This window comes from Eptesicus fuscus, chromosome 7, assembly GCF_027574615.1.
Source record: "Eptesicus fuscus isolate TK198812 chromosome 7, DD_ASM_mEF_20220401, whole genome shotgun sequence".
In the NCBI taxonomy this organism is placed as follows: domain Eukaryota; kingdom Metazoa; phylum Chordata; class Mammalia; order Chiroptera; family Vespertilionidae; genus Eptesicus; species Eptesicus fuscus.
In genome coordinates, this window is record NC_072479.1 from 101,099,220 (window position 1) to 101,125,568 (window position 26,349).

At 56.6% G+C, this 26,349-nt stretch overlaps 1 protein-coding gene across 1 annotated transcript in view; it reads left to right on the forward strand.

Annotated features, from left to right (window-relative positions):
* TRIOBP (TRIO and F-actin binding protein) overlaps positions 1-25,648 on the forward strand; it is a 53,502-nt gene extending 27,854 nt beyond the window's left edge. Inside the window, exons 10-22 of the mRNA XM_054719501.1 lie at positions 6,793-6,849; positions 9,388-9,456; positions 9,549-9,638; positions 10,024-10,133; positions 11,633-12,158; positions 13,010-13,120; positions 19,392-19,539; positions 21,160-21,262; positions 21,853-22,012; positions 22,095-22,205; positions 23,098-23,184; positions 23,978-24,141; positions 24,682-25,648. Coding sequence (XP_054575476.1) covers positions 6,793-6,849; positions 9,388-9,456; positions 9,549-9,638; positions 10,024-10,133; positions 11,633-12,158; positions 13,010-13,120; positions 19,392-19,539; positions 21,160-21,262; positions 21,853-22,012; positions 22,095-22,205; positions 23,098-23,184; positions 23,978-24,139 — 1,734 coding nt within the window. The 3' untranslated portion in view covers positions 24,140-24,141; positions 24,682-25,648. The remainder of the gene's footprint in view (positions 1-6,792; positions 6,850-9,387; positions 9,457-9,548; positions 9,639-10,023; positions 10,134-11,632; positions 12,159-13,009; positions 13,121-19,391; positions 19,540-21,159; positions 21,263-21,852; positions 22,013-22,094; positions 22,206-23,097; positions 23,185-23,977; positions 24,142-24,681) is intronic.
* The last annotated feature ends 701 nt before the right edge of the window (positions 25,649-26,349 follow it).

Consider the following 26,349-nt stretch of genomic DNA (forward strand, 5'->3'; position numbering starts at 1 on the left):
GTAAAATGTGTGTGTGTGATGACGGAGGACAGCAGGCAGGGGCAGGCTTTAGGATGGATGCAGACTGCTTGGAACAAGAATGTAGAGTTGATCTCTTAGCACCGGGGAAGTGTCGCAGAACCTTGAGCAGGGGAGTGATCTGATCACTGGATCGAGGGAACTAGAAGTGGAGTCCCAGAGGCCAGGAAACCTGTAAGGAGGCTGTGAGGTGCCCAGGCCACAGGGCAAGGCACTGGTGGTAGGTGAGGTCTTTTTGTCCACTCACTCTCCCAAGGATGGCATGCCTGAGTCAGGTACAGGGGTAGGGTAGGAAAACGGCATGGGGATGCCAAAAGGCCAGTGACTAGAGGAAGATGGGCTTATCTGTGACCTCATTTCTAGTGTGGAGGAGAGAATCCCAGTGGGAAATACTGAGAGAGAACTTCAGCTCCCTGAGCCTCCGTTTCTTTTTAAAATATATATATATATTTATATATATATTTATTTTTTTTACAGAGAGGAAGGGAGCGGGAGAGAGAGTTAGAAACATCGATGAGAGAAACATCGATGAGAGAAACATCGATCAGCTGCCTCCTACACACCTCCTACTGGGGATGTGCACACAACCAAGGTACATGCCCTTGACCGGAATCAAACCTGGGACCCTTGAGTCCGCAGGCTGACGCTCTATCCACTGAGCCAAACCAGTTAGGGTGAGCCTCCATTTCTTTATCTGTGAAATGGGGACAGTAATTATGATAGTAATAGTTTTTGATCCCCAAACTAAGATGGCAGAATAATTGAAATGGCAATTATTCCAAACCCCCTGCCCTTCTACGGAAGGATAGCTAACTAGGGATAAATGGTGTGTTCTGGGTACTTTACTTAACAATCCTTATAGCAACCCCATGAGACAACAGCATTATCCCATTTACCAGAGGGTGAAGTTGAGGCACAGAGAGGTTAAGTACCTTGCTTAGGTAACACAGTGTTTGAATCACAATGCCACACAAGCTACTACATGCATTGAGCCACAAATTCCACCAAAGGTCCCTCCTCTACTTCAGGGCTCAGATGAACTCCTGCCGGCAAAAGGGCTCCTAAAAACTGCCAAGTGCTCTGGGAACGTGAGCCACGGGTGCACACCCACACCCAAGAACCCCAAACCAGGTTCTTAAGTCAGAAAGACCCATTTACAGAGGAGGGCATCTAGGGGGCACATGCTAGGAGTGCCACCTCTTCTTACTGTGTGGCCTTGAGCAAGTCGGCTATCCTCTCCGCGCCTCTATTTTCTCATCAGTAAAATGGGGACAAGGGCACCGTCCTGTCAAGCCTGTAGTGAGGATGAAAGTGGATTTCGTTGGTGAGAAGCGGGGCTCCGGGAGTGGGACGCTGAATTGTTAGTATTGGGTGCTTTGCCCACGTGCCCAGCAAACCCGGGGGTCGGGCGGCTCGCGGCTGGGGCGGGGAGCGGTAGCCGAGGCGACGTGGGGCCACACCCCGCACCGCCGCGCGGTAGCCGGCGAAGTCACCTGCTGGCTGGACGGCTCCTTCCGCCCCGCGCACCCGCGGCCGAGCGCGGCCCGCCCTCCCATCTCCCCGCCCCCATCCGTCCGCGGCCGCCCCGCCCCCGCGCGCCCGTCCCGTCGCGCAGGCCCCGCCCCCGGCCCGTCCCACGCTCCCATTGGTTGGCCTGCGGCCCCAGCCGCTGTTTGTCCCGGCTTCCCCGCCGCCCATTGGCGAGCCCGGGTCCTCCCAGGAAGTTTGAAAAAAAAAAAAAAAGTTTTATGGGCGGATGGAAGGGGCCGGGGCCGCGCGGGCGAAGGGAAGGGCCGGAGGAGCGGCTCTGGGCGGCCGAGAGGGGCGGCGGCAGCGGGATTCCCGCGCCGCGGAGCCCGGCCTGAGAGCCCTGTACACCGTCCTGCCTCCTGCCCCCGCCGCCCCCGGGCGCCGCCATGACGGTGAGTGCCCCCCAGGCGCCCCTCCGCGCCGAGGCGAGTGAGCGACTGCCCGAGCCAGCCGTCCTCCCGGGCAAGCCCCCTCCGCACGCCCGGTGGCCGGAGGAGTCTCCGCCGGAGACCGGGCGACCCCAGCGCAGGGCCGGCCTCACCTTCCCCAGCCTCCGCCTCACCTTTCCAGGCCTGGAGCCCGGGCGAACCCGAGGAGCTGGGAACGTCCCGTCACGGGCACCCGCCTCCTCACTTTTGCGGGACGAGTCACCGACCGATTCGGGGTGGTCCTTTACCACCGCCGTCCCACTCCCTTAGCGAAGACCTGACCAGATTCCCCCAAACTGTGAGATCCGCAGGGGCTCCCCGGGCTCCGGGCCAGGGCTGGGGTCTCGCCCGGGGCTGGAGAGAGGGTCCCCCTGGCTCGGATGGGTCTCGTTGGCCCGGGCCTGGGAAGACTGCCCACCCGTGGGGGCCGGCGGAGGTTGGGTGGGTGAGAAGGGGTCCCACCCTGCCGGAGCCCATCCTAGGATTGAAGCGGCCAAGACCACGTTCTCCCGGGCTTGCTCCTTCGCAGCGGGGCCTTGGGTGGAGCAGCGCCGCGAGTGGGGTGGAGGACGCGATGGCTGGGATTTGTCTTTCTCTTGGGGTGAGCCCTACCCTAGTTCCATCAATACCTGTGCCTTAATAGTAGGCCTCGCAGCTGAGTGCACCATTATCCCCATTTCACAGTCCGACAGACTGAGGCTTGGGGGAGAGGCCTTGGTGAGTTGCCCGAGGTTACCCTGAGCGTAAGGGAAGGAGCAGCCCCTTTCCAGGTCAGCCTGCCCCGTGGCGTTCTGGAAGGGAAGGGCAGAGCTGCTTTTGGTTTCTGATTAGTGTCTTAGGGAGGCTCTGACAGCTGGTGAGGAGAGGGGTGTGAGGCAGGGTGTGTATGTGCATGTGCCTGTCCCCTTTCCACCGCCAGTGAAGTGGGCTGGGCTGCTGGGGAGCGGGGTGGTGGTTGGGGAGAGGGGCCCCTGCCCCCCCCCCCCACCCCCCTGTGAGTGTGATGACCTGGCCACTGCCTGGACTTCCTCAGCCTCCACACATCCTGCCACCTCCCTGCTGGCCCTTCCTGTCTGTCGTCAGCAGCCTCCCCTGTCCTGTCAGAGAGCAAAGAGGGATGTGGGGGAGGAGCTGAGTCAGTGTCCTGCCCGTCCCCCCCAGGCCAGGGGAGGGTAGTCACTTTGCCCACTGGTTGCCTGCCAGGCCCTGAACTGGCTGCTTTCACGTTACCAGAATTGATCCTCTAAGGTTGATGGCAACGGCCCGTCTGACAGGTGAGGACATCGAGGTGTAGAGAGGTGACCCAGGGGCCCTGGCTGAGGCGGATTGGAATGGAGGGCTATCCTGGCTTTCTCTCTGGCGAGATAAGAAATGTACACAGTTGCCTCCTGGAGAAGCACATGCTCAGCAGGGCCAGGCTGCTGGGAGCAGCATGTGGGCCGCGGGAGGAGGGCCGGCCTGCCCTGCGGTGGGAGAAGCCTTCCTGCGATTGTAGGACTCAGGTCAGGTGGAGATGGACAGGGGAGGGAACACTGGACAAAGGCTGGTGGTCACATCTGGGGAATGGCGGGAACGTGGGAAAGGGGTCCGGAAGAAGAGGGTCCCAAAGGCCGGGAAACGTAGCGTAGGCTTTTGGTCAGGGCTCCTGAGGAGCCATGAAAGGTTTTGAGGCCCCTAGGGAGGAGGAGGGGGGTCACCACTGACGGTGTTGACTGGTGTCATCCCAGCTGCCTGCGGACCTGAGCCTGCTCCAGGCGGGTGTCCTTTCTGTACCGTCCCTTCCTTCTCCGCTGGGCCCATCTCCCTGCCCCCGGGGACCTGTATGGACCAAGTGGCAAAGGTGCAGCGAATGGGTAAATGCTTAGTGGCTGGACGCCGGGCCTGGAGTCAGGATTTGCTCCGCCTCCTTCTGCCTCCGCCGTGCGCAGCCTTGCCCTGGAGCCTCCTTCCCCAGCCACTGCCTGGCATCAAATTATATACCTGTTCCCTTGTTTATTGTCTGTCTCCTGACTTCCACCAAGTCCGGGGCCACATCTTTCACTCGCAGCTGACTTCCTGGTCCAGAACAGGGCATGATAGTTAAAAAAAGAAAAAGGAAGATTCCACAAACATTCCCTGGGTCCTGGGGGTGTGAATGCGCATGTCCCTGCCTGTGAGTGGAGTCTGAGGGACAAGTAAATGTCTTCAAGATAATCATGGGCAACAGAGGCTGTGGGAGGGCCGCAGGGGGTGTGTGTGGCGTGTGCTGAGGTGGCCTTGGGGGAGGAGGTTAAGCTGTGTCTTAAGGCATGAGGAGGGGTTTGCTTTGGTGTTCAAGCAGAGGACACAGGCCTGTGGAGGACCTGAAGTCCTGGTGTGTTGGGGATCAGTGAGGATGTGTGGAGACATTAACACGGGGCCCCCAACGCAGGGGGAAGGCTGGGGCTGACGCTCTTGTGCCATCCTAAGGCAGCTGGGTTTTGTTTTTATTATTTATTTTTTTCCATTTTTAAATCATTTTTATTTTTCAATTACAGTTGGCATACATTATTATATTAGCTTCAGGTGTACTGGACTTTGTTTTGAAGCCATCCCTGGAGGCTCTGAGCAGACTTGTAACACTGGGCCTTTTTGAGTGAGTCCCTCTGCCAGAGTGCATCTAGAGGGAGGAGGCCATGTCGAAGGTCCTGACGGTCCCGGAGGGCGGGGAGAGTGCAGACCTGTGGCCAAAGGGGGGAGGGTGGCTGGGCTGGGAGCACTGCTGGTGCTCCTTAAGGGAGAAGGAGAAAGTGAGCTTCCTGCAGGTGGAGGAGAGGTGGCCGGGGCTGAAGAGCCACGTGTGAAGATGCAGTGAGATATTTAGGTTATCAGACCTTTTGACCCTGGGTGGGGGGTGGGAGTTCCCAACTGACCATAGGACCTCCCCTGCCAGCAGTTTAAGATCTCCCATTGGTGGCCTCCTCTCCCCACGGTCACTGTGCCAGCCCATGCCTGAGGTGGCGTGCGACGTGTTAGTACCGGCTTCCAGAGGGTCACTGGGCTTTTCCATGGGTGGCACGTTCAGTCCTCATAAAACTTGAGGGAGGTCAGGACTCACCCCGTCATTTACCACATTGGGCAACTGGACTCAGAGAGGGTATGCGACTTAGGAAGGTCACTGTGACCCCACTTCCCAGGCAGCCCTTGGGGTCCCAGCCTGTCATTGCTGCTAGGAGCCCTTCCTCAGCTTCTGGAAGTCGAGGCTGATCTCCTATGGGCCATCCCAGGAAGCCTAACTCCTCAGGGCCAGGGAGTGGGGGTGGGGCCTGTCTCCAGAGCACAGAAATTTAGATGGGGTAGAGGAGGGTGGATATTTATTCAGCAGGTTTTCCCGGGTTCTGGCCACAGCACGCCTAGTCCTGGGGCCACGGGAGGTCCAGACTGAATGCAGGTGAACCCAAGCGACCCGGTGGTCTTGAGCGGGGCTACCAGTCTTCATTCGGTCTCGGTTTGGGACGCCTTACATTTGGGGAAGAGGGTGGGAGAAATGGAGAGCAGATGGCATGAACACCACCCAGAGTTTCTCAGGTCTGAGCAGAGCCTGTGTCCCTTCCCTCTGACAGGTATGCAGGGAGGGGCTGCAGCGCAGGGGTGGGGCTGCCAGCCTGCTGAGACGGGGCCCTGGTCCCACGGCCATGGCTGTGGGTGTCTTGGAATGTCCAGGCTGCTGCCCCAACCTCCTCTCGGGCCACTTCTTCCAGCTGAGGAAGAGGAGAAGGGGGCTCCCTAGGAGGAAGGCAGGTCAGGGGAGGTGGCCAGGTCAGGTGGCTCTGGTTTCCAGGTTTCCAGCTGCCATCCTCGCCGCCCACCCCACTGATCCATGCCACCCGCTCCCTTCACGCAACCAGACACCTTGGCCTGGTGAGGTTCGATGCAGGCGCTGATAGGTGGGCTCAGAGCCATGGCAACAGGTGGACGCCTCTTCCCTGCCCGCCAGCCTGGCCCGCCCTGCTCTCCCAGTGGGCAGGAGCTGAGACTGCAGAGGGACTGGGACTTAGACAAGAGAGGTCTCCCCAACAGGCAGGAGGGTCTGGAATTGGGCACCCACCAGATGGACCTGACCAGAGAAAATGCAAGAATGAGCAGCTTCGTTGTCTAGGCCTCGGTGGGGGCTCATAGCTCACAGGCCCCTGGGGAGCATGCTGCAGCTGGGGGCCCCCAGGCCCCGGGGCCGTGTCCCCCTGAGCAGCACCCGGCAGGTAGGGCTTGCCAGGACCGGCCCATCCAGAGATCTAGAGGGAACCAGAGGATCTCTGATCCCAGCCTGTGCTTGGTTCCATCTTTCAGGATCTCCAGGAGACGAGGGCAGGGCAGGGCTGGTTGGACCACAGGAGGTCAGTGGGTTGGGGGCAGGTGGCAGCAATAAGGCATTTTCCTGGTGGGCCACCTGGGCCTTGTCAGAGAGGAACTGGACAGCTCACTCGCCCTGCTGGTCTGGCTTGTTCTCTACAGGATCTCTACAGGCAGCGTTCTCTTGGCCCCCCTCGCCCACTCTTGGGTGAGGAAGTAGGCTAGTGGGAGGGAAGCTTGAACATCTTTGGTGGATGTCCCAGTCGCCTGGTCCACCCTCTTGGCAATCAGAGATTACTGGATGTTATGGAAAGGGGCCAAGACTGCATTGGTGGCTGGGGAGTCTGCCTCGATTTGGGGTGTTACCTGGGCCCTCAGCCCTCTCTCCTGGCTTCTCAGGCCCTTAGTCTTACAGGATTCAAGGCCTAGAGGTACAGCACCCCCTCCTCCCCAGCCCCATTGGCTTCTCCACTGGGCCTGACTCATCTGCTTCCTCATCTCCCCATAGCCCGATCTGCTCAACTTCAAGAAGGGATGGATGTCAATCTTGGACGAGCCTGGAGAGGTAGGAGGGCTGAAGTGGAGAGGAGGGGGGTGGCTGGGGGCAGCCCAGGAGGCTGAGCTGCTTCCCTCGCCTGTCCAGCCTTCTAGAGACCATGGCTTCCAGGTGGAGGGGGTCCAGGGTCGGGGCCAGAAGTGGGAACTCTGAGGGCAGGGTGTTTCTCGTCCAGCCTTGGACTATGGGGGTGGGAGGGCGGAGGCCGCCTGGAGCAGTCTGCAGTGTGTAAGAGTCACCATGGAGGGAGGCCTCCTAGCCCCTCAGGCTCTGTACCCCATCCCCTCCTCTCACCAAGAACCTCTTGGTCCTCCCACCTCTTGATGACCTCCTGGGTATCAGAGGGTCTGGGGTGGAAGGGCTCTCAGAGATCATTGGGCCTGAGAAGCACAGATTTGTAACAACTCAGTCGCGTAACAGCCCCTCCTCCCCCACCCTGCGGATGATGCTCAGAGCACATCTGAAGTCTCACCAACCTGGGGCCCCATTGGTCACATCACAGCTTTCCCTGGCTTCAGTGGCCACATCTGTGCTAGGGGCATAGTGGATGATGACGATTCCTTCCAGGGTGGGTAACAGGCACAGATGTCAAGCAGGTAAAGGGTCTCACATAGCCCCCAGGATCTGCTAGGGCCTCAGTAATAACCCTTCCCTTTCTCTAATGTGTCTGTCCTTAGACCCAGAAGGGACAGTGGCCTCTTACGGGTTCTGCCCTTTCGGCTGCCATGCTGGAGCTGGATCTGGCTTTCTGCCCACCCACCTTGGGAGGGAACGTCTCCCCGCCCCTGCCCTGCATGCGCTCGTGGCTTTGGTGTGTGTGCAGCCCGCATGCCGGGAGGGCTGGGAGCCAAAGGGAATTGCATTGTGTTTCCTACCCACATGCTTTATCCCCTCTAACCCACAACCTTCCGTACCCGCTGCCTGCTCGCCGGTCCTCTGGTGGCTGCGCTCCAGCCTCACACAAGGCCTGGCACCTTGCCAGTGACCCGTCCTGGCCTCCCACCCAGGGTCTCTGGAGGGCAGAGATTATGGGCTCCACCCAGCACTGGCCATTACTCATTCTCTTTCACGAAGTTTTGGAATGTCCGAGCTGGAAGGGCCCTGGGAGTTCAGCCAGCACAGCCCCTTGGTGCACAGACAGGAGACAGGCCCACAAGGGCTTCGATCTCTTCCAGGCCTAGCAGGACCTTGGCTAGACACAGGCCAGGAACTCGGGGCACCGGCGGCCCACAGAGCTCCATCTAGTCCCCATCTTAGACAGTCACAGACTGGGCCAAGGACATCATTTGGCACAGAACCCTTGCCCCACTTTACAAAGGGACAGTCGAGGTCTTGAGCTGCAATTCAGGCCACTCAGTAAGAGCAGGTAGTTCTAAGAGGGCCAGCCTTTTAGAGCAATCCCCAACAATGTGCTGCCCACCCTGGGCCAGATGCCCGGAGAGACACACAAGGGCGGGTTAGGAACTTCTAACCTTACAAGAAGGCTTAGGGATTTCTTATTAGCCCTGCTTTACAAATCTGAAGACTGAAGCCCAGAGACATAAAGATACTTAACTAAAGACACACAGCTAGGAAGGGATAAAATAGTTGTCTCTTGAATGCTAAGGAGAGGCAGTGTGGAAAGAAGTAGAAAATGTCATTCTGGCACATCCTTGAAAATGCACCATCTTCTTAAGGGAAAAAAAACAACCCTAAGTACTTGAAATAGCAAACAGTGTGGATAGGACTTGGTGATGTGTGGGATCCAAGGAGATGCTGGGGACTGCACTGACCCTGGCAGTGGGTGGACCTGATCTAGCATTCCAGCAAATGGCCAGAAGCCAGAGAAGGGCCAAGCTTGGCACCTTTAATATCAGGCTGTACCCCTTTCCTTTCTGATGTGTTCTGCTAACCTAACCCCAGCTGGAGCAGAGAGAAAGGCGCTGCAGAAAGGTGCCCAAATCCTAAATGTTCAGATAATGCATCTCACAAGGTGAACACACATGTAACCAGCACCCAGATCAAGAAACAGAATACGACCAGATGCCTCCCCCTGGGCCACCTTCCAGTCCTGCTCTCTGGGAGTCCTGTCCCTGGCGACAGGAGATCCAGGGGGGCATATGCAAAATAACTGGGGAAGTTCTGGTCTCCGGCTTGCTAGGCAGATGACCTTACACAGGTCACAACCCCTCCCTGGTCTGCCCTGGGGGATTTGCTTGTAGGCGCCTCAGCGATCTTGGTAGAAAGGATCGAGATGGGTATGGAAGTGTTCACAAAGCAGAGAAGGGCTCCCAGAAGGAAAGGGAGGGTGTGGCTCGGACGAGAAGTCAACCCATTTTATAGATGCTACCCCTGCAGCTCAGAGAGGAAAAGGAGGGCCAGGCATCAAATGTGGATTTTCTGACTGCCCTGTCCCCTGCCCCTACCCCTCAGCAGGGTGGATGAGGGTGCTAGGCCCCTACTTGAGCAGAATGGTTGACCTGGCAGCACCCAGGGTGCCAGCAAAGTGGCACACGCATATTCTTCCATTCCACACTGGCCCCCCTTACCACCACCTCTCCTTCACAGTGGAAGAAGCATTGGTTTGTGCTGACTGATTCAAGCCTCAAGTATTACAGGGACTCCACCGCTGAGGAGGTGAGACATCAGGTGCTGGGGGCCCCTGGAAGGGGCTTGGGGGGCTTGGGGGGGGTCACTGGAGTATATGGACCATCGTCTTCCTGCTGTAGGCAGATGAGCTGGATGGTGAGATTGACCTGCGTTCCTGCACTGACGTCACCGAGTATGCAGTACAGCGCAACTACGGCTTCCAGATTCACGTGAGACTGTGTGCATCTGGGGGGTGGCATGACTGGAGAGCCCCCAGAGGAGATGTTGGTGTGGAGCATGGCTGGCTCTTGTCACCCATTTACCCAGAGACCCTGTCCTCAGAGCCAGTCAGAAGCTCTACTGCCAACACAGCATATCTGGGGAGACCCCAGATATCATTGTCAGGGGTAATTCAAATGTTGGGGAGACCTTGGAGCCACTGGGACTCTTCCAAGACTAGGCTAGTGAAGGGGAGTATTGCACCCTCTGCTCAACTCCAGGCTCAAGACCCTAGACTCTCTCTTGGGAGGGAAGGGCCACCTCCCTGGGGTCCATAGTGGGGAGGGAGCAGTGGTGCTGGCCACGTGGCAACCTACCTGTGGGGTGGACTTGCAGACCAAGGATGCTGTCTATACCTTGTCGGCCATGACCTCAGGCATCCGGAGGAACTGGATCGAGGCTCTGAGGAAGACTGTGCGTCCCACCTCAGCCCCAGATGTCACCAAGTACGTGCTGGGTTGGACCGGGGCTTTGGGGAGGCACTTCCCCTGTATCCCTGAGTGCTGTTCTGGCACTCACCTGGGAGCCTCTGGCTGTACCTTCTGGGCCTCAGTTTCTCTATCAACAAAATAGAGGAGAGGTCAGTGCGCATTCTTGGCAGTCCTCCAGAAATACAATGAGGATTTGGAGTGTGACCGCTGTCCCTCTACGTCCCCCACATCCTGAAAAGGTGGGGAGAGGCCTTAGCTCTTCGGAGAAGATGGCAGTGAGTCAAAGGCCCCTCTAGGTGGCTGATTGTGCTGTGTGGGCTGTGTCTCATCCTGTGTTAAGGAGAGGGGATGGCGAGGCGGTCTGGGAGGGGAACTCATTCCCTCTGGAGGTCACTGTGGGTAGAGTAGTGGGAGGGCTCAGTTACCTGGTGGTAGGGCTCCCACACAGTATAAACCCAGACGCCTATGGGGGGCTAGGACTTGTGGCTGCTGGGCAGCAGGAATGGAAACATGACATTGAGGGGTGTCAAGCGTGAGTCCCTCTGTCTGACCACAGCCTGGCTGTTCAACCTCAGTCCAGTCACCTTCTTGTCTGAGTTTCAGACACTTCATTTGTCAGACTGTCACGAGAATATGCATAGAAGCCCTTTGTGAACTGAAGCACAGTGCAGCTGGATTCTTACTTAGTATATAGGCTTGGCTGCTGTAACAGAGAAGCCCCAAACACACTGACTTTAAGCGGGAGAGGTTTATTTCTTCAGAGCAGTCCAGTGGTATGTAGTCCAGACCAGCTCTGTGGCCCTCAACTCATAGCTTTGCCTCTGACTCAGGAAACTGCTTACATTCTCCTGGAGTGCCAGACAGGAGCCAGGCCAGGGCACACCCAGTCCTTTAAAGGGTGCCACCTCTCACTTCCACTGGGTAGAATGTAGGTACATGGCCCTACATAGCTGCAAGGGATGCTGGGAAGTGTAGTTTTGGGATGGGTGATCATATACCCTGCTATTGTTATAGAAGAAGAGTACTGCCACAGTTGTTAAGTCTCCACAATTAGTGCCTCTGCACCCAGAGGTCACTGTTCACCTGCTCGGCAGTGACCATGGGCATCTCCCCTATTCCACTGTGAGTCTTTTGAACCCAGGATCTTATCTCAAACCATACTTTTAATAATAACGCTTTGATCACCATTCTTAATGGGCTTCCTGGTTGCTTCACACATTCGCCCACCTAGTCCTCATATTCATCCTTTGAGAAGAATTGTTGTCCCATATTACAGATGAGTGACGGAGCTCAGAGGGAAGCCAGATATTCTGGCCCCTCTGCTGGTAAGTGGTGGAGTTGGGATGGCTCCCAGGGTGTGTTGATGATGAAGCGCTAGTTCTGACCTCTGGGCTCAGCTGCTTCCTCTGCTGGGGTTCATCCCCAGGCTCCGGCACGTGGTGACACTCCAGAAGTGCTTGTTGGGGGACAGAGTGGGCAAGATCCTGCCTGATGTGGCTGTGCTGGCACCCTAGGCTCTCGGACTGCAATAAAGAGAACACACTGCACAGCTACAGCACCCAGAAGGGCTCCCTGAAGGTGGGGGAGCAGCGTGCGGGCTCTGAGGTCATCAGTCGGGGCAGCCCTCGGAAGGCAGATGGACAGCGGCCATCCCTGGACTACGTGGAGCTCTCCCCACTGTCTCAGGGCTCCCCACAGCGGGCCCGCACCCCAGCTCGCACTCTTGACCGCCCAGCCAAGCAGGAGGAGTTGGAACGGGACCTGGCCCATCGCTCTGAGGAGCGACGCAAGTGGTTTGAGGCCGTGGACAGCAGGGCCACAGAGACACCTGCTGGCGAGGGGCCACGCCGGGGCCTCGGTGCCCCCCTGACCGAGGACCAGCAGAGTCGGCTCAGCGAGGAGATCGAGAAGAAGTGGCAGGAGCTGGAGAAACTGCCCCTGCGGGAGAACAAGCGGGTGCCTCTCACCGCCCTGCTCAACCAAAGCCGTGGGGAGCGCCGGGGGCCCCCTAGTGACAGCCATGAGGCACTGGAGAAGGAGGTAGACATGGCTGGCCTCTGGGAACCCCCTTACCCCACCAACACCCCTCCTGTCCCTATAGTCATGCTATAGCATTTATCATGCAAACCTACAGTCATGGGGAGCTCGCCCCTGATTCACTGTCTGACACCTCAGACTCCTCTGTGAACTGGAATCTTCTTTTCTAGACCTTGGGGTTTTTATTGTTTTTAAAAAGCATTTTTATTGATTTTTAGAGAGAGAGGAAGGGAGGGAGGGAGAGAGAGAGAAACATCGATGTGAAAGCAGAATATCAATCGACTGCCTCTTGCACACCCTTCACTGGGGATCAAGCCTGCAACCTGGCTTGTGCCCTGGCCAGTAATCAAGCTGGCAACCTCTCGGTGCACAGGACAGTGTCCAACCAAATGAGCCACACAGGCCAGGGCTGTTTTTTTTATATTTTTGCCTCTTGTTCTGTCCTCCGCAATCACACAGAAGGGAATAGAGAAGAAAAAGGGGAGACCATTTACTGAGCATCTTGCCCTTGGCCCTCTTTGCAAACAGGCTCATATATGTTCACAGCAGTCTCATGGCCCCATAGGGCATATCTCATCACAGTTTTACTGATGGGAAGCTGAGGCTCAAAGACATTTCCCCTGCCACCTACATACTGTGAATGTCTGACCACAGTGTTCTGTTCCCAGCCCTGTCCAGTCTTTGGGCCGGAGCTCTTCTGGCTCATTGGCCCTGCCATCCAGACCCAGCTGGAATGTCCCCCTTGCCTACACATTCCCACCAGGGCCACGTCTCCTCAAACCCACAGCTCCGCCCTGCCTCCGCCAGCCCGCCCTCTGCTTTCAGGCCCCCACTGACCTCATCTCCCTTCACAGGTCCTGTCTCTTCGTGCCCAGCTGGAGGCATGGCGTCTTCAGGGGGAGGCTCCCCAGGGTGCGCCCAGGTCCCAGGAGGATGGTCACATCCCCCCAGGCTACATCTCACAGGTGAGGCTGAAGAGCTGCTTTGTGGGGGACGGGGGCAAGTTTCTGGTTGCCATGTTTTCAGAAAAGAGCTAATATTTTGGGAGCCCTTCCTGTGTACCAGAACATGGGAGGCATTTGACATGCATTGTCTCATTTAATCTCTCCAGCGGGTGGACATGAGCCTTGTGCCCGTTTTATAGACAGGGCCACTGAGCTGTGAGAGCTTATGGGACTTGCCCAAGGTCAGCCGGCCTGCAGCTGTCAGAGGTGGGATTTAAGCTCAGGTCCGACTGACAGCCCTCGTGTGACCCTCTGCACTCGGACCACTTTCCTCACACCACCCTGGGGACCTGGGGAGCCAATGAGGAGTGGGAGCTCCAATGGGCCGGCCCCTGGGAGGTGCTCCCTAACAGGGAAATCCTGCCTGTGCCTGCCAGGCCGAGGCCCTCACAAGATGGTCTTTGGGACTTGGGAGTTCCCAATGGCCCCCAGGGAAACATGCAGTCTACTGAGGACAGCACTTCTCAACCAAGACCACTTTTGTTCCCCTGGGGCAGTGGTCGGCAAACTGCGGCTCGCGAGCCACATGCGGCTCTTTGGCCCCTTAATGTGGCTCTTCCACAAAATACCATGGCCTGGGCGAGTCTATTTTGAAGAAGTGGCGTTAGAAGAAGTTTAAGTTTAAAAAATTTGGCTCTCAAAAGAAATTTCAATCGTCGTACTGTTGATATTTGGCTCTGTTGACTAATGAGTTTGCTGACCACTGCCCTGGGGACATTTGGCCATGTCTGGGGACAACTAGCTTTCCAGAAAAAATACATCTGTGTGTACACACATGCACACTTATATATGGTATATCCTATATAATAAAAGGCTAATATGCAAATCAACCGAGGCGGAATGATTGGTCACGATGACGTGCACTGACCACCAGGGGGCAGATGCTCAACACAGGAGGTGCCCCCTGGTGGTCAGTGCGCTCCCACAGGGGGAGTGTTGCTCGGGCTCATGGCTGAGGAGCGCAGCGGCAGTGGCGGGAGTCTCTCCTGCCTCTGCAGCAGCACTAAGGACCCCTGGTGGGGGAGCAGCGGGGGGGGGGGGGATGTCCAACTGTCAGCTTAGGCCCACTCCCCACAGGCCAAGCTGAGGGACCCCCACCCCCCAGCCCCCTGCACGAATGTCGTGCACTGGGCCTCTAGTATATATATATATATATTACTGATACAAAGGATGTTTAGTATACAACTTACAAATAAAAAATAAGTAATACTTTTTATTGTAATTCTATATAGCAAATTGATTTTCTCATAATACTTTCATTGGTTTTTCCGAATGCTTGTATCCACAGCTAACTGACAAACGAGTGTCATTCTAACATGAATGTTGGCTGACATTTTTATTTATGTGGATGAGTAAGACGAGAAACATATTGAAACTTTACTTGGTCAATGTCATGAGCAATTTTTTGGTTGAATTGGGTAATAGTTCTCTATTGAGAATATTTTCTTAAGAGTGTTCCCTCAGGTTTTTGTTCTACTTACAGTGTAATGGTCATAGGTATGGCACACTTTTAAATTTAATCTGCATTACTAGCATTTTCTCATCCTTGCTTAAGTCTAGACCAGGGGTCCTCAAACTTTTTAAACAGGGGGCCAGTTCACTGTCCCTCAGACCGTTGGAGGGCCGGACTATAGTTGAAAAAAAACTATGAACAAATTCCTATGCACACTGCACATATCTTATTTTGAAGTAAAAAAAACAAAACGGCAAAAACACCCTCATGTGGCCCGCGGGCCGTAGTTTGAGGACGCCTGGTCTAGACTATCAAAAAATAAATCGAGTCCTGATTGTAATGTTTACCAATGTCCATGGTGTAAATACTCCCACTGTGGCTGAGGACCTGAGCACGGAGTTGGGAAGATATGTCACACCCACTATAGAGCATTTCCACACAGACACAGAAGAGAAGTAACCGCGGGAGCATAGACAATAATAAAATGCAGTGAGATCATTAAGAAGAAATGTTTGGAGTATCAGCTTTGTTTTTAATGTAATTAACTATAAGCTTATATAATTTTAAATAATGGCCTGCTAACTGTGTCACAAAATTCCTAAAAATTTGATAACCAGCTGCCTCTAGTCAGCACATCATTGCCTGAAGCAGAAAAGAATGCTGGGATCCCAGGCTCTGAGCAGAGGGACCTTCCAGAAGTTCCAGGCGGGAGGTTGCTGTGCGGGGCTCTCGGGAAGCCTTCCTGGGGGCGGGCACGGAGCTGAGCACTGGGGTGGGGCAGGGGCATGGGCTGTGGTGGAAGGCTGGTGGGTGCCTACTCTGGAGACCTCCGCTGCCAGGCCAGGAGTTTGGATCTTGTCCCACACACCTGAGGAGGTTTGGGGTGATGCCGGGAAGGTGGTGGTGGAGTGGAAGGGGCTTGGGAGGGGCCAAGGCCATGGCAGGAGCTGGGATGATGACTGAGGGTGAGCAGGATATAGGAGGGTGTAGAGGGGGGGCAGTTTAGGACTGGGTGACTGGGCCCAAGGAAGGCAGAGGGGAGCCCCCAAGGGGCCCTACGGCTGGGGTTGCTGTCAAGGCATGGGGGCCCATCTGGGGCCGTGTGGAGTTGGGGCTTGACATGAAGGGCTAGCTTGGGGGTCACTTGATATGTGGAAGGGGGAGAGGGTAGGGACCAGTGTTGTCAAAGCCTCCCTTGAGGCAAGAGGAAGGGGTTGCCTGAGACAGCTGGCGTCACCTCAGGACCCCCACAAGCTGTGCTCTGTGGAGCTGTGGTCTCCCAGGGACCGCTTTTCTGGGTGGGTCCATCCACATCCACATCCACGGGTAATCAGAGCAGCTCTGCCTTTGTGCACTTTACTATTCGAACCTGCACTAGATTTCCTTTGGAAAAAGGTTTCTGTTGCTAAAATTAAATTTGAAAAGCACTTCTCTGACTTCTCAGCATACAGATGGGGAAACTGAGGCCAGAGAGGAGGCTAGAACTTTGACCTGGAGTCAGACGAGTGCTGCAGTCCAAGCCTCCTGGGCTGTGGGCATTTTGTCATGGGAGGTTGGGGGGGTGGGGTAGGTGGGCAGGCAGAACTGAGGGGCGTTGAGAAGGGAATAAAGGGGAAATGGAGGCAGAAGACGGGAGTGGAGGAGTGGCTCAGGACGCCGAGGGCGCAGAGAAGAGGAGCTGAGCCACCTGTGTCCCCCTCAGGCACTGGAGGAAGCGGCTGGAAATTCAGTGGACCCTGGAGAGGTGACAGCTGGGGAGGGATCCCCCAACCTGATATCTCAGACCGAGTGGGTGCCCCTCTTTTAGCCGGTGGGGCTTGCCACCACAGGACAGCAGCTGGGGGGTCTGGGACTTCACGGGCTGTAGTGCCTCTAGCAAAGGGGACCCTTCCATCCTAGTGCAGTGGGATCACGGGCATCTCTTTGTCCACTTTGGTCCACGTCAGGGGTGGCAGCTGACACCTTGGGCCCACAGGAAGGCAGGTCAGAGAGCAGCACCTGACCTAGGAGCCCCTCATCCTGGGCTGGCTCCCACCGCCTGACACCAGCCTCCTGACCCCTATTAGCTTCTGGCTCTGCCTGCCTGATCTGACCCTTTGAGAACAGATCCCCACCCCCCTATTTTTCTGATCTCTGCAGGTGGGTGATCTCTGGGTGGGCGCTAGCTTACCTTAGGGACACTCAGCAGTTGGTCTTATGAGGCCTGTTTTACAGATAAGGAGACCGAGGCTCAGAGAGGGAAGAGGCTTAAGTTCATTCCACAGTACAGCCAGGATTAGGACTCCAAAGCAAGGTCTATTGTCCTAACTAGAGGGACCTACAGAGGACATGCGCAGAGTCCCAGAGAGACAGGTACCCCTGCTCACTGCCTAGAACACCTGGCCCCAGGTGGCCTGGCCCTTGCCCTTCCCCCAAAGTGGCCTCCAAGGTGTGGCTGTGGCTGCTGGAGAGGTGGGGTTGCCCCCACCACTGAGATGCCCTGTGCCATGGAGAATACAATTTTTTTTTTAAATATATATGTGATTTTTAGGGAGAGAGAGAGATAGAAACATCAATCAGCTGCATCCTGCATGCCCCCTACTGGAGATCAAGCCCGTAACTTGGCATGTGCCCTGAGGGGGAATCGAACCCGTGACCTCTTGGTACATGGGACAACGATCAATCCACTGAGCCACACCGGCCAGGCAAGAATACAACCTCTTAACTGGCCCTCTGTGCCTTGGTTCTTCCCTAGCTCTTCTCCTTCCCTTTTCAGTTATCTTATTTTTTTTATTCCCACCCAGGGCTATGGTTTTTTAAATTGATTTTACAGTGAGAGGAAGGGAGAGAGAGACAGAAAAACATCGATGTGAAAGAGAAACCGGTTGATCAGTTGCCTGCTGTACACGCCCTGACCTGGAATTGAACCTGCAACCTTTTTGATGTACAGAATGACGCTCCAACCAGCTGAGCCACCCAGCCAGGGCCTTAAATACTTTTTAATTATATAAAAAATAGGTTTACATTTTCATAAATAATTCAAACAAATTAAAAGGTTAGAAATAAACACATGAACTCTCCTTCCCCTGCCTGCTCCCCGGTGCCCCAGAGCACATCTGTGTAGTTTTCTGTATCACCTCGGTTTTGGAGGGTAGAAGTCTAGCTTGGGTCTCGCCAGGCTAAAAGCCAGGCGCCCGCAGAACTGTGTCTCCTGTGAGCTCTGGATGCGATCCGGTTTCTCGCCTTTTCCAGCATCTGGTGGCTGCCCACCTTCCGTGGCTCACGGCCATTCCTTCATCTTTAAAGAGAGCAAAGGAGTCAAGTCCTCACTTCACGTCACTCTACCTCCTTCCACAGCCACTCCTCCCCCGCTCTCTGCTCTCCTGCCTCTTCTGCGTCTGCGGACCCCGATCCCGGGGCGTCATGGCCAGTCCGTAATCTAGGAGAGATAGCTCCTTATTTAAGGCCATCTAGCAGCTCAGTTCCCCTCCGCCGCAGTATAAGGTGATATTCACAGGTTCCGGAGCGGGACGCGGACATCTCTGGGGCCCAGTCCTCTGCCTTCTAGCGTCCTTCCTTACCTTCTCTGTGACTTTGCGTCCATGTACCCAGATGTCCAGCTCCATGGGTTTTGTTTCTGTGAGTGGGATCACCCCATGTACGTTGTCAGAAACCAGCTTTTATCACCTAACTTTGCACACTCCTTCCCCCAGCTGTCCATGTGCACAGCTCTGCCTTCTACCAGCCGCCTGGGTCCTTTGTAAGGCTCGATCTCATGATTTATTTAAGGGTTGTTTATTTAGATTGTTTCCAGTTCTTGTCTGTTGCCAATCTGTACACGTGTGACTTTCTGTGGGGTCATTCTTACAAGTGGACCCGCTAGGTCAAGGGATAGGGTCATTAAAAATGCATCGATGCTATCAAACTGCCCTCCACGAACCCCATCACAGCGACTCTCCCAGCAGTGGTATTATCAGGCTTTTAAATGCTGGCCAGTCTGTCCTAGCCGGTTTGGCTCAGTGAATAGAGTGTCAGCCTGTGAACTGAAGGGTCCCAGGTTCGATTCCGGTCAAGGGCATATGCCCGGGTTGTGAGCTTGATCCCCAGTGTGGAGCATGCAGGAGGCAGCTGATCAATGATTTTCTCTCATCATTGATGTTTCTATCTCTCCCTTTCTGAAATCAATAAAAAATATGTATATTAAAAAAAATACTGGCCAGTCTGATCCACAAGGCCCTGTTCTGTGATGTCATCAATTTCAGCTCCCTTCCCCAGCACCTGCCACACGTCAGGCCCTGTCCTGGGCCCCGTGTCCTCGGGGGACTTACATCTGGCAGATGCAAGGCCTTTGGCGGCAGGGGAGAGGTTGTCCAGAGACAGAGCTAGGAGGGTATTTAGCTGGGCTGCAGGTGAAGTGAATTAATTACCCAGGAAAAGAAAGATGTAAAAGAACGTTCCAGGCAGTGGAAAGAGCATGAGCTAAAGCTCAGGTGTGAACACACTGAATTGTTTTTTATAACGAGGGGGTTTCTTGGTGGGGTAAGGGCCAGGGATGAGGCTACAAGGGTCAGGCATGGAACAGGGACTTGAGCCGGCAGGTGGGGGCCTCAGAAGGGTTTGAAGCAGAAGAATGACAGCATGAGGTTTGTAGATGGAGGAGAGAGGAGGTGCTGGGTACAGGCTGGTGGTGCTGGGGTCCAGAGGGAGCCTGGACCAGGGTAGGCCTGCCTACCTCAGGCTGGAGAAGGACCACTGTCCCAGGCAATGGGAGCAGCCCGTGACCCCTGGCCCTGCCTGCAGGAGGCCTGGGAGCGCAGCCTGGCCGAGATGGAGTCCTCCCACCAGCAGGTGATGGAAGAGCTGCAGCGGCACCACGAGCGGGAGCTGCAGAGGCTGCAGCAGGAGAAGGAGTGGCTCCTGGCCGAGGAGACAGCCGCCACGGCCTCAGGTGAGGACCCCGGGAAGGAGTGGCACAGCGGGGCTTGGGCTCACGGACCTCTAAGCAGAGGCCTCCTCACTGGATTTGGGAGGCTCTTAAATAAGAGGCTGGGGTCTTGGTGCTAGACTTAGGGTAAGGGATCAAGAGGCGTTGGAAGCCCCCAGAATTGACCTCTGAACCTACTTAAAAAGAGGAAAGTTGTGGCAATAAAAAGACACCCTCCCCTCGGGACCTGCAGGCACTAGAGGGCCCACTGTGATCCAGGCCTATGCCCGAGCCGGTGCCATGTCCTGGCGGAGAGGCTGCTTAGCCTCAGACCCAGTTTTTATAGCGGGGCCATCTTACTGGGCACACAGGCCGGACCCAGGGAGAGCAGGGAGGGGTGTGAACAGTCCTGGTCCTTGCAGTGCCCAGGAGAGGGACCCATTTCACAGATGAGGAAACTGGCTCAAAGGTTAGTGATCTGTCCCAAATGGCACAGCTTAGAGGTGGCAGAAGCTAGAGTTGGAGCCCAGAGCACACTGACTGCAAAGCCATGCTCTGAACCCACCCTCTGCTTTCCCAAGCCAGAAACGGGAATGCCCGACCGAGGTGTGGGACACCCTCCCTCTCCCCGGCAGCTGCACACCTGCTCTGTGTGCCTGGCACATCTCACGCACCTCCAGGGCGCTTTAGAATAATGGAAATGATGAGGAGATCGCATGATCTAGAACTTACACCTGCTAAGTGCTTGACACACTCAAGCCCATGGCCCCTCATCCCAAACCCTGGGCCATGTGTTTTGCTTTTAGGAAGATAACCTGGTGCACATAGTAGGTGTCTCGGCAGGATTTGGGCGCCATCCTGAAGTCTAGCACTAAGTGATTTGCAGTGAAATTTCTCAAGGTCACCCTTAAGTGGGACCTCAGATAGCCTCATGTCCACGTAGGCCGGGGATTGTTACCAAAAGAGTTAGGAAAAACTCCCAGTGTTCAGAGCTTTTGGATTTTGGAATTACAGATAAGACAATGGTTGAGGACTTGTTTAATCCTCACAGCAACCCCATGTAAGTGTGAAAAGAGACTCAGTCCTTGGGAGCTCACAGTCTGAAAAATAAATCAAAAGCTAATGTCTGTGCTGTGCATTGTTTGAAATGCTCTTCACACATCTCCCAGTAACTCATGAAGGAAGGTGCTATTGCTAACCCCACTTTCCGGATAAGGGCCTGAGGCACAGAGGGGTTAAGTCCCCTGAGCAAAGTCACCTAGATCTGTACCGACTGAGCCTGTACTCTTGACCACTAAGCTGGGCAAGACAGATGGGTCTTGTTAAAGGACCCTCCGGGCTGTGCAGGGACAGTGGACTGTGTGGGCTCTACCCAGCATCACTAGCAAAAGGTACCAGTGCTCAGACACCAGGTGTCTCCCCAGCAGGGTCCCTCAGACAGAGATTGTGATCCTCTCTTGCTAGACAGGCTCAGGAAGGCCGAGCAACTTACCCAAAGCCACTTAGTTCACGACACAGCCTGGTCCAGGGCTCTCTGCATGCCACTGCCTGCTCCTGTGTCCACGGTACATGTGGCGTCTCAGAGGAGGTGAAGTTGGTGCTGCTGACCCCTCCCCAACCTCCTTGCTTCTGCTCTGTTTCCAGCCATCGAAGCCATGAAGAAGGCCTATCAGGAGGAGCTGAGCCGGGAGCTGAACAAGACACGGAGCCTCCAGCAGGGCCCAGACGGCCTCCGGAAGCAGCACCAGTGAGATAGCACTTGGGTCCTGGGGTCTGTGGGCTGGGCCGCCTCCTGAGCCTGGGACCCAGCTGCACACACTGGCGGTTATGAGTCGGGGACCCGTGCTGACGTCCCTGGGCAAAGAATATGTCAGTTTGCCCCCAACTGAGACCCCCCACTGTCATTATTGTGGCACCTGAACAGAAGCAGCAGGGCCTTCGTCAGACCTCCATGCCACCCACATAGACAGTTCTTCAGGCCACAGTTCTTCTGCCCCTTCTTATCAGGCTGGTCTCGGCCTCCGCACTCCTGTCCCCTCGTTAGTGTCCCCTAGAGCTGGGCTGCAGTGTCACCCTCGGCCAGTCCCTGTCCTGCCACAGAGCACAGTTCTGGAGGCTGCAGAGGCTTTAGAGATGGGCTCCTCCAACCCACCCCCTCACAGGAGGCACCTGTAGCCACGAGAGGATGTCACCAGTTCAAAGCCCCACAGTTGGGCTCAAAACAGAACTAGGGTGGGAACTCAGGAGCTGCTTTGAGTTTGCCATGACTTGACTCTGAGCTTGGCAGAGGGAAAGCGAGCCCACATCCATCATTGTTCCCCTCCTCCGCCCTGGCAGGTCAGACATGGAGGCGCTGAAGCGGGAGCTGCAGGTGCTGTCAGAGCAGTACTCACAGAAGTGCCTGGAGATCGGCACCCTGACGCGGCAGGCCGAGGAGCGCGAGCACACGCTGCGCTGCTGCCAGCAGGAGGGCCAGGAGCTGCTGCGCCACAACCAGGTGGGCCTGGCCCCGGCCCCCGTGGGTGGGGACAGGGGCGCCCCAGCAGCCCTGCGCTGACCATCCCACCCCCCACCCCCAGGAGCTGCACGCCCGCCTGTCTGAGGAGATTGACCGGCTGCGCGGCTTCATTGCCTCACAGGGCACTGGCAGCGGCTGTGGGCGCAATGAGCGGAGCTCCTGTGAGCTGGAGGTAAGTGCCCACCGGCACACCCAGCTGGTCCTCAGGGCCTCGGCCTGGGGAGGGCGCCTGGGGCCGGGCCCCAGCAAGGAGACGCCAGCACAGCTGGGAAGGACCTGCTGTGTGCGCTGCACTACTGCAGCCAGAGTCCAGCCCTCCCACCTCCCTGCTGTGCGATCAGGACCGGTTGCCTCGCCTTTCTAAGTCCCAGGAGCTCATCTGTAAAATGGGGCTAGCACACCTTCCTTACTGGGAGAAGCTGCAGTGAGAAAATGTGGGCATGATCCCAGGATCACCCTGGTATTTTATTTTACAAACATTTATACACGGTTTTACTCTGTGCCTGGAACTTCTGTAAGCCCAAGTTCTTAACTCACCGAGTCTTCCTAACAGTCCTGTGAGGTACATGCTGTTACTATCCCCATTTTACAGGTAAGAAAACAGACACAAGAAGGTCAAGTACCTTGCCCAAGGTCACACAGATAGTTGGTGTGGGAACTGGGATTTCAACCCAGCAGTCTGGTTCCAGAGTCTAAGCTTTTAAGTCTCGCCAGTCTGGCTGAACTGTCTCCTCCTTAGTTAAGTCAGGACAGCAACACCTGCCCCTCAGGGTTTGGGGAGGGGTTAATGAGGTGGTCTGCAGAGAGTCCCAGCCTCTCTGGTTCAGATAGGGCCATACTATGGCTTCCTTTCTCTTCTTTGCCCTCAAGTTGCGGGCCTGGTGCTGTGGTGTGGATGGGTGAGAGAGGACTTCCTGGGGGAGAGTGCCCAGGGTGTAGTGGGTCTCCGTGCAGGTTGGGAGCTGCATTCTAGGGGCCTGAGGCAAGGAGAAGGCCGGCTGCGGTGCTCTGGGCTGGGCAGCTCTGGCCTCTGGCCCTGGGTTAGCTTGCACCTGTGACCCCAGGTGCTGCTGCGAGTGAAGGAGAACGAACTTCAGTACCTGAAGAAGGAGGTGCAGTGCCTCCGGGACGAGCTCCAGATGATGCAGAAGGTAGGTCCTGGCTGAAAAGGGTGTCAGCGGGGAGAGGGGGAGGGACCTCAGGATCCAGCTGGATGCCCATCCTGTGAGCACCTGCTCTGTGCCAGGCACTCCTCGTGCCTCTCCCCCGGAGGTGTCATCATCCTCATTTACAAAGAAACTGAGGCTAAGAAAGGGTGACTTGCTCAAGGCCACACTTGCTTTTTTTTATTCAGCAAATATTTATTGAGCACCTACTATGTACCAGGCATGGTGCTAGGTGCTGGGGAGACACCTGTGAACAAAAAGGCCAACATCCCTGCCTGTGCAGAGCGTGCATTTCAGGGAACAAGCCATGTTGCCGGAGGCGGGCGGGGGGTGCGGGGGGGAGTACTGGGATTCAGGACCAGGTCTGTGAGTGTGTGGCTTGCCTGGTGCCATGTCCCTGTGTGTTTGACATCCTCTGTGGGGCAGGGCTCTGAGAGTGTGTATGGGTCAGACTCATGGAACGGGCCCAAGTATTGGGCCACGCCGCCCTGGTTCTCCTCCCGGCCACTGGTTGCAGTGTGGTCTTGGGCAAAAGCTTCACCTGCCTGAGCCTCCGCTCTCACATCGAGCAGGTTGCAAATGGTGCTGAAACCTGTGGTGCCGGGAGAGGTTTGTCCAGGGCTGGGCCGCCAGGGGGCCTCCTGGAGGGAGAAGGCCCTGGGGACTGCAGAGAGGCCTGGCTGCTCTGTGCTGGCCATAGGGAGCACGGTGGGCACGTGCCAAGTGGGCAGGGCCAGGGAGGGAGGGCCCTGCCCTTATAGCCCCTGCCCGCCCCCAGGACAAGCGCTTCACCTCAGGAAAGTACCAGGACGTGTACGTGGAGCTAAACCACATCAAGACACGGTCGGAGCGGGAGATCGAGCAGCTGAAGGAGCACCTGCGCCTCGCCATGGCTGCCCTGCAGGAGAAGGAGGCGATGCGCAACAGCGTGGCCGAGTAGAGGTGTGCCAGGGGTCGGGCCTCGCCGGCAGGGCGCCCAGCCTGGAGGTGTGCGCTCAGGGCTGTGCCACCTGCCCAGGGCACTTCCTTTTCCCGGCCTCTGCTTCCCTTCCTACCAGTAGGGACAGACGCACCTCTTCACGCTGTGCCTCAGCCACAGCTCATCAGTCCTGCCCTCCTCAGGGCTGACAGCGCGGCTGATCTGCCGAGGCTTGGGTGGCAAATGCAGTGCCTGCCCCCCTCAGGCCTGGCAGCAGGGCACACGTCACTAATAGTCTTCCTTCCACCGAGCTCTGCGCTCGGACATCACTGACGGGGGCAGCTCCCTCTTTCTGACAAGTCCTGGGGACGTCTGAGCACTCGGGAGAGGCCACCCTGTGGCCCGCTGTGTGGGGAGAAGCCTGGAGGAGCAGATCTGGCCCAGCCTTTGGGGCCAAGAGGTGTTGGGAGGACCTGCTGGCCACCCTTGCCTAAGCCGCGCTGGGGCCCAGGACCAAGGCTGGGGCTTCCCCAGCCCTCACCAGCCCCACTCTCATCTTCCAGGTCCTGTGGTTCGGCCCAGCTGCAGACTCCCAGCCCAAGGGGACCAGTTGCCCTCCTTCCCTGCTGGATGGAAGTCAGAAGCCAAGCTTTCTCCCCACCCTCTGTGGGCTACACATGCACTCACAACTATCACACACATGCACAGACACAGGCACACATACACTCTGCACAGGCATGCACACCGCATAGGCACACACACACCACACACACACACACACACGCTGCACAGGCACACACACCACACACATACACCACACAGACACACACACACGCTGCACAGGTACACACACACTGCACAGGTACACACACACTGCACAGGCACACACACACGAGCATACACATAGGCACTGCATAGACACACACAGGCACCACAAGGCATACACACACAGACACACACACTCAGGAGCACACATGCACAGGCATGCACATGTACACCACACACATGCACAGGCGCACGCACACACACACACTGCGTATCTGAGCGTGCCCCTCGCACTGGGTCTTCTTACCTTGCACCTTCTTCAGGATTTTATATGTGAAGAGATTTTTATATATAGACTTTTTCCTTTTTTTTTTTTTTCCAAAACACGTTGTACTTTTTAAAAAGCAATTCCTGGTGGCCGCGTGCCTCCAGCACTGGCTCCCCTGTCTCCAGCCTCCTGCTTGGGCTCCTGGGCCGTGGCCCTGTCCTGGGGTCTGGCAGCGGCCCTGGCAGAGTTGACTCTGGTGGGAGAGGCAAGGAGCCAGCCACCCTCCTCCCACCCTACCTCCCGCTAATTACTTCCTGCCCTGGAGGATCCTGCACCCTGGGACTCTGGACAGAGGGACAGACGGACAGAGGGAGCCGGCCTCTGTCTCCATGGCCCCACCTCCCCCTCAGGGTGCTGGGCATGGAACCGCTGGAGCTGCCCGTGAAGGCGTTTTCTCCTGCTCCATCGCCTTCTTAACTTAATAAAGTGTTCCTGCAGCTCTGGTGTCCGGGATGGCTGGGCAGGGCGGTGATGGAGGTGGGGGGTTCCCACCCCTCTGCCCCAGCACTGCACCCTCCTGCAGGTGGCCTGTGGGCTTCTGAGGGCGGAGCTGAGGATCTCGCTCCTCCTCCAGGCGATGCTCTGCAGCTCCGCTTGGGTTACAGACCAGCACCGGCACCCCCACCAGGGAGCTGGTTACAAACACCAAGTCCAGGTCCCACCCGACTACGGACTCGGCGTCTGCACTGCATCACAGTCCCAGTGGCTCGTGCACCTCTGGAAGCCCTGGGGCGGGCGCTGGGCCCAGCTGGACCTGAGGCTGCCCCTGTCTGACCGCGGCAAGTCACATCCCCTCTCTGAGCCTCTCCATCAAATGGGTGCCTTTTAGCCCCGGCCACTGAGGCTGTGAGAGGTCATGCTCAGCCCTGGACAGAGTCGGGTGGGAGGCCTCGTCATGGCTGACTGGGTGTGCTGATCATGGTCATGTGTGGGTTGGAACAGAGCTGCCCCGGGCCCAGGCCGGCTGTCCAATTAGCAGGGCTGTGGCTAAGATGATGAAGACATAAGGACAACTTGAGCCAGCTTCACCCTCAGGGCTGTTCCCATCAATGCTCGGGCATCTCAGGCCAGGCGCCGGGTGCACAGAGATGAACAAGAACTGGCCTGGCCCCACTGAAGCCACATTGGGTTGGGTCCT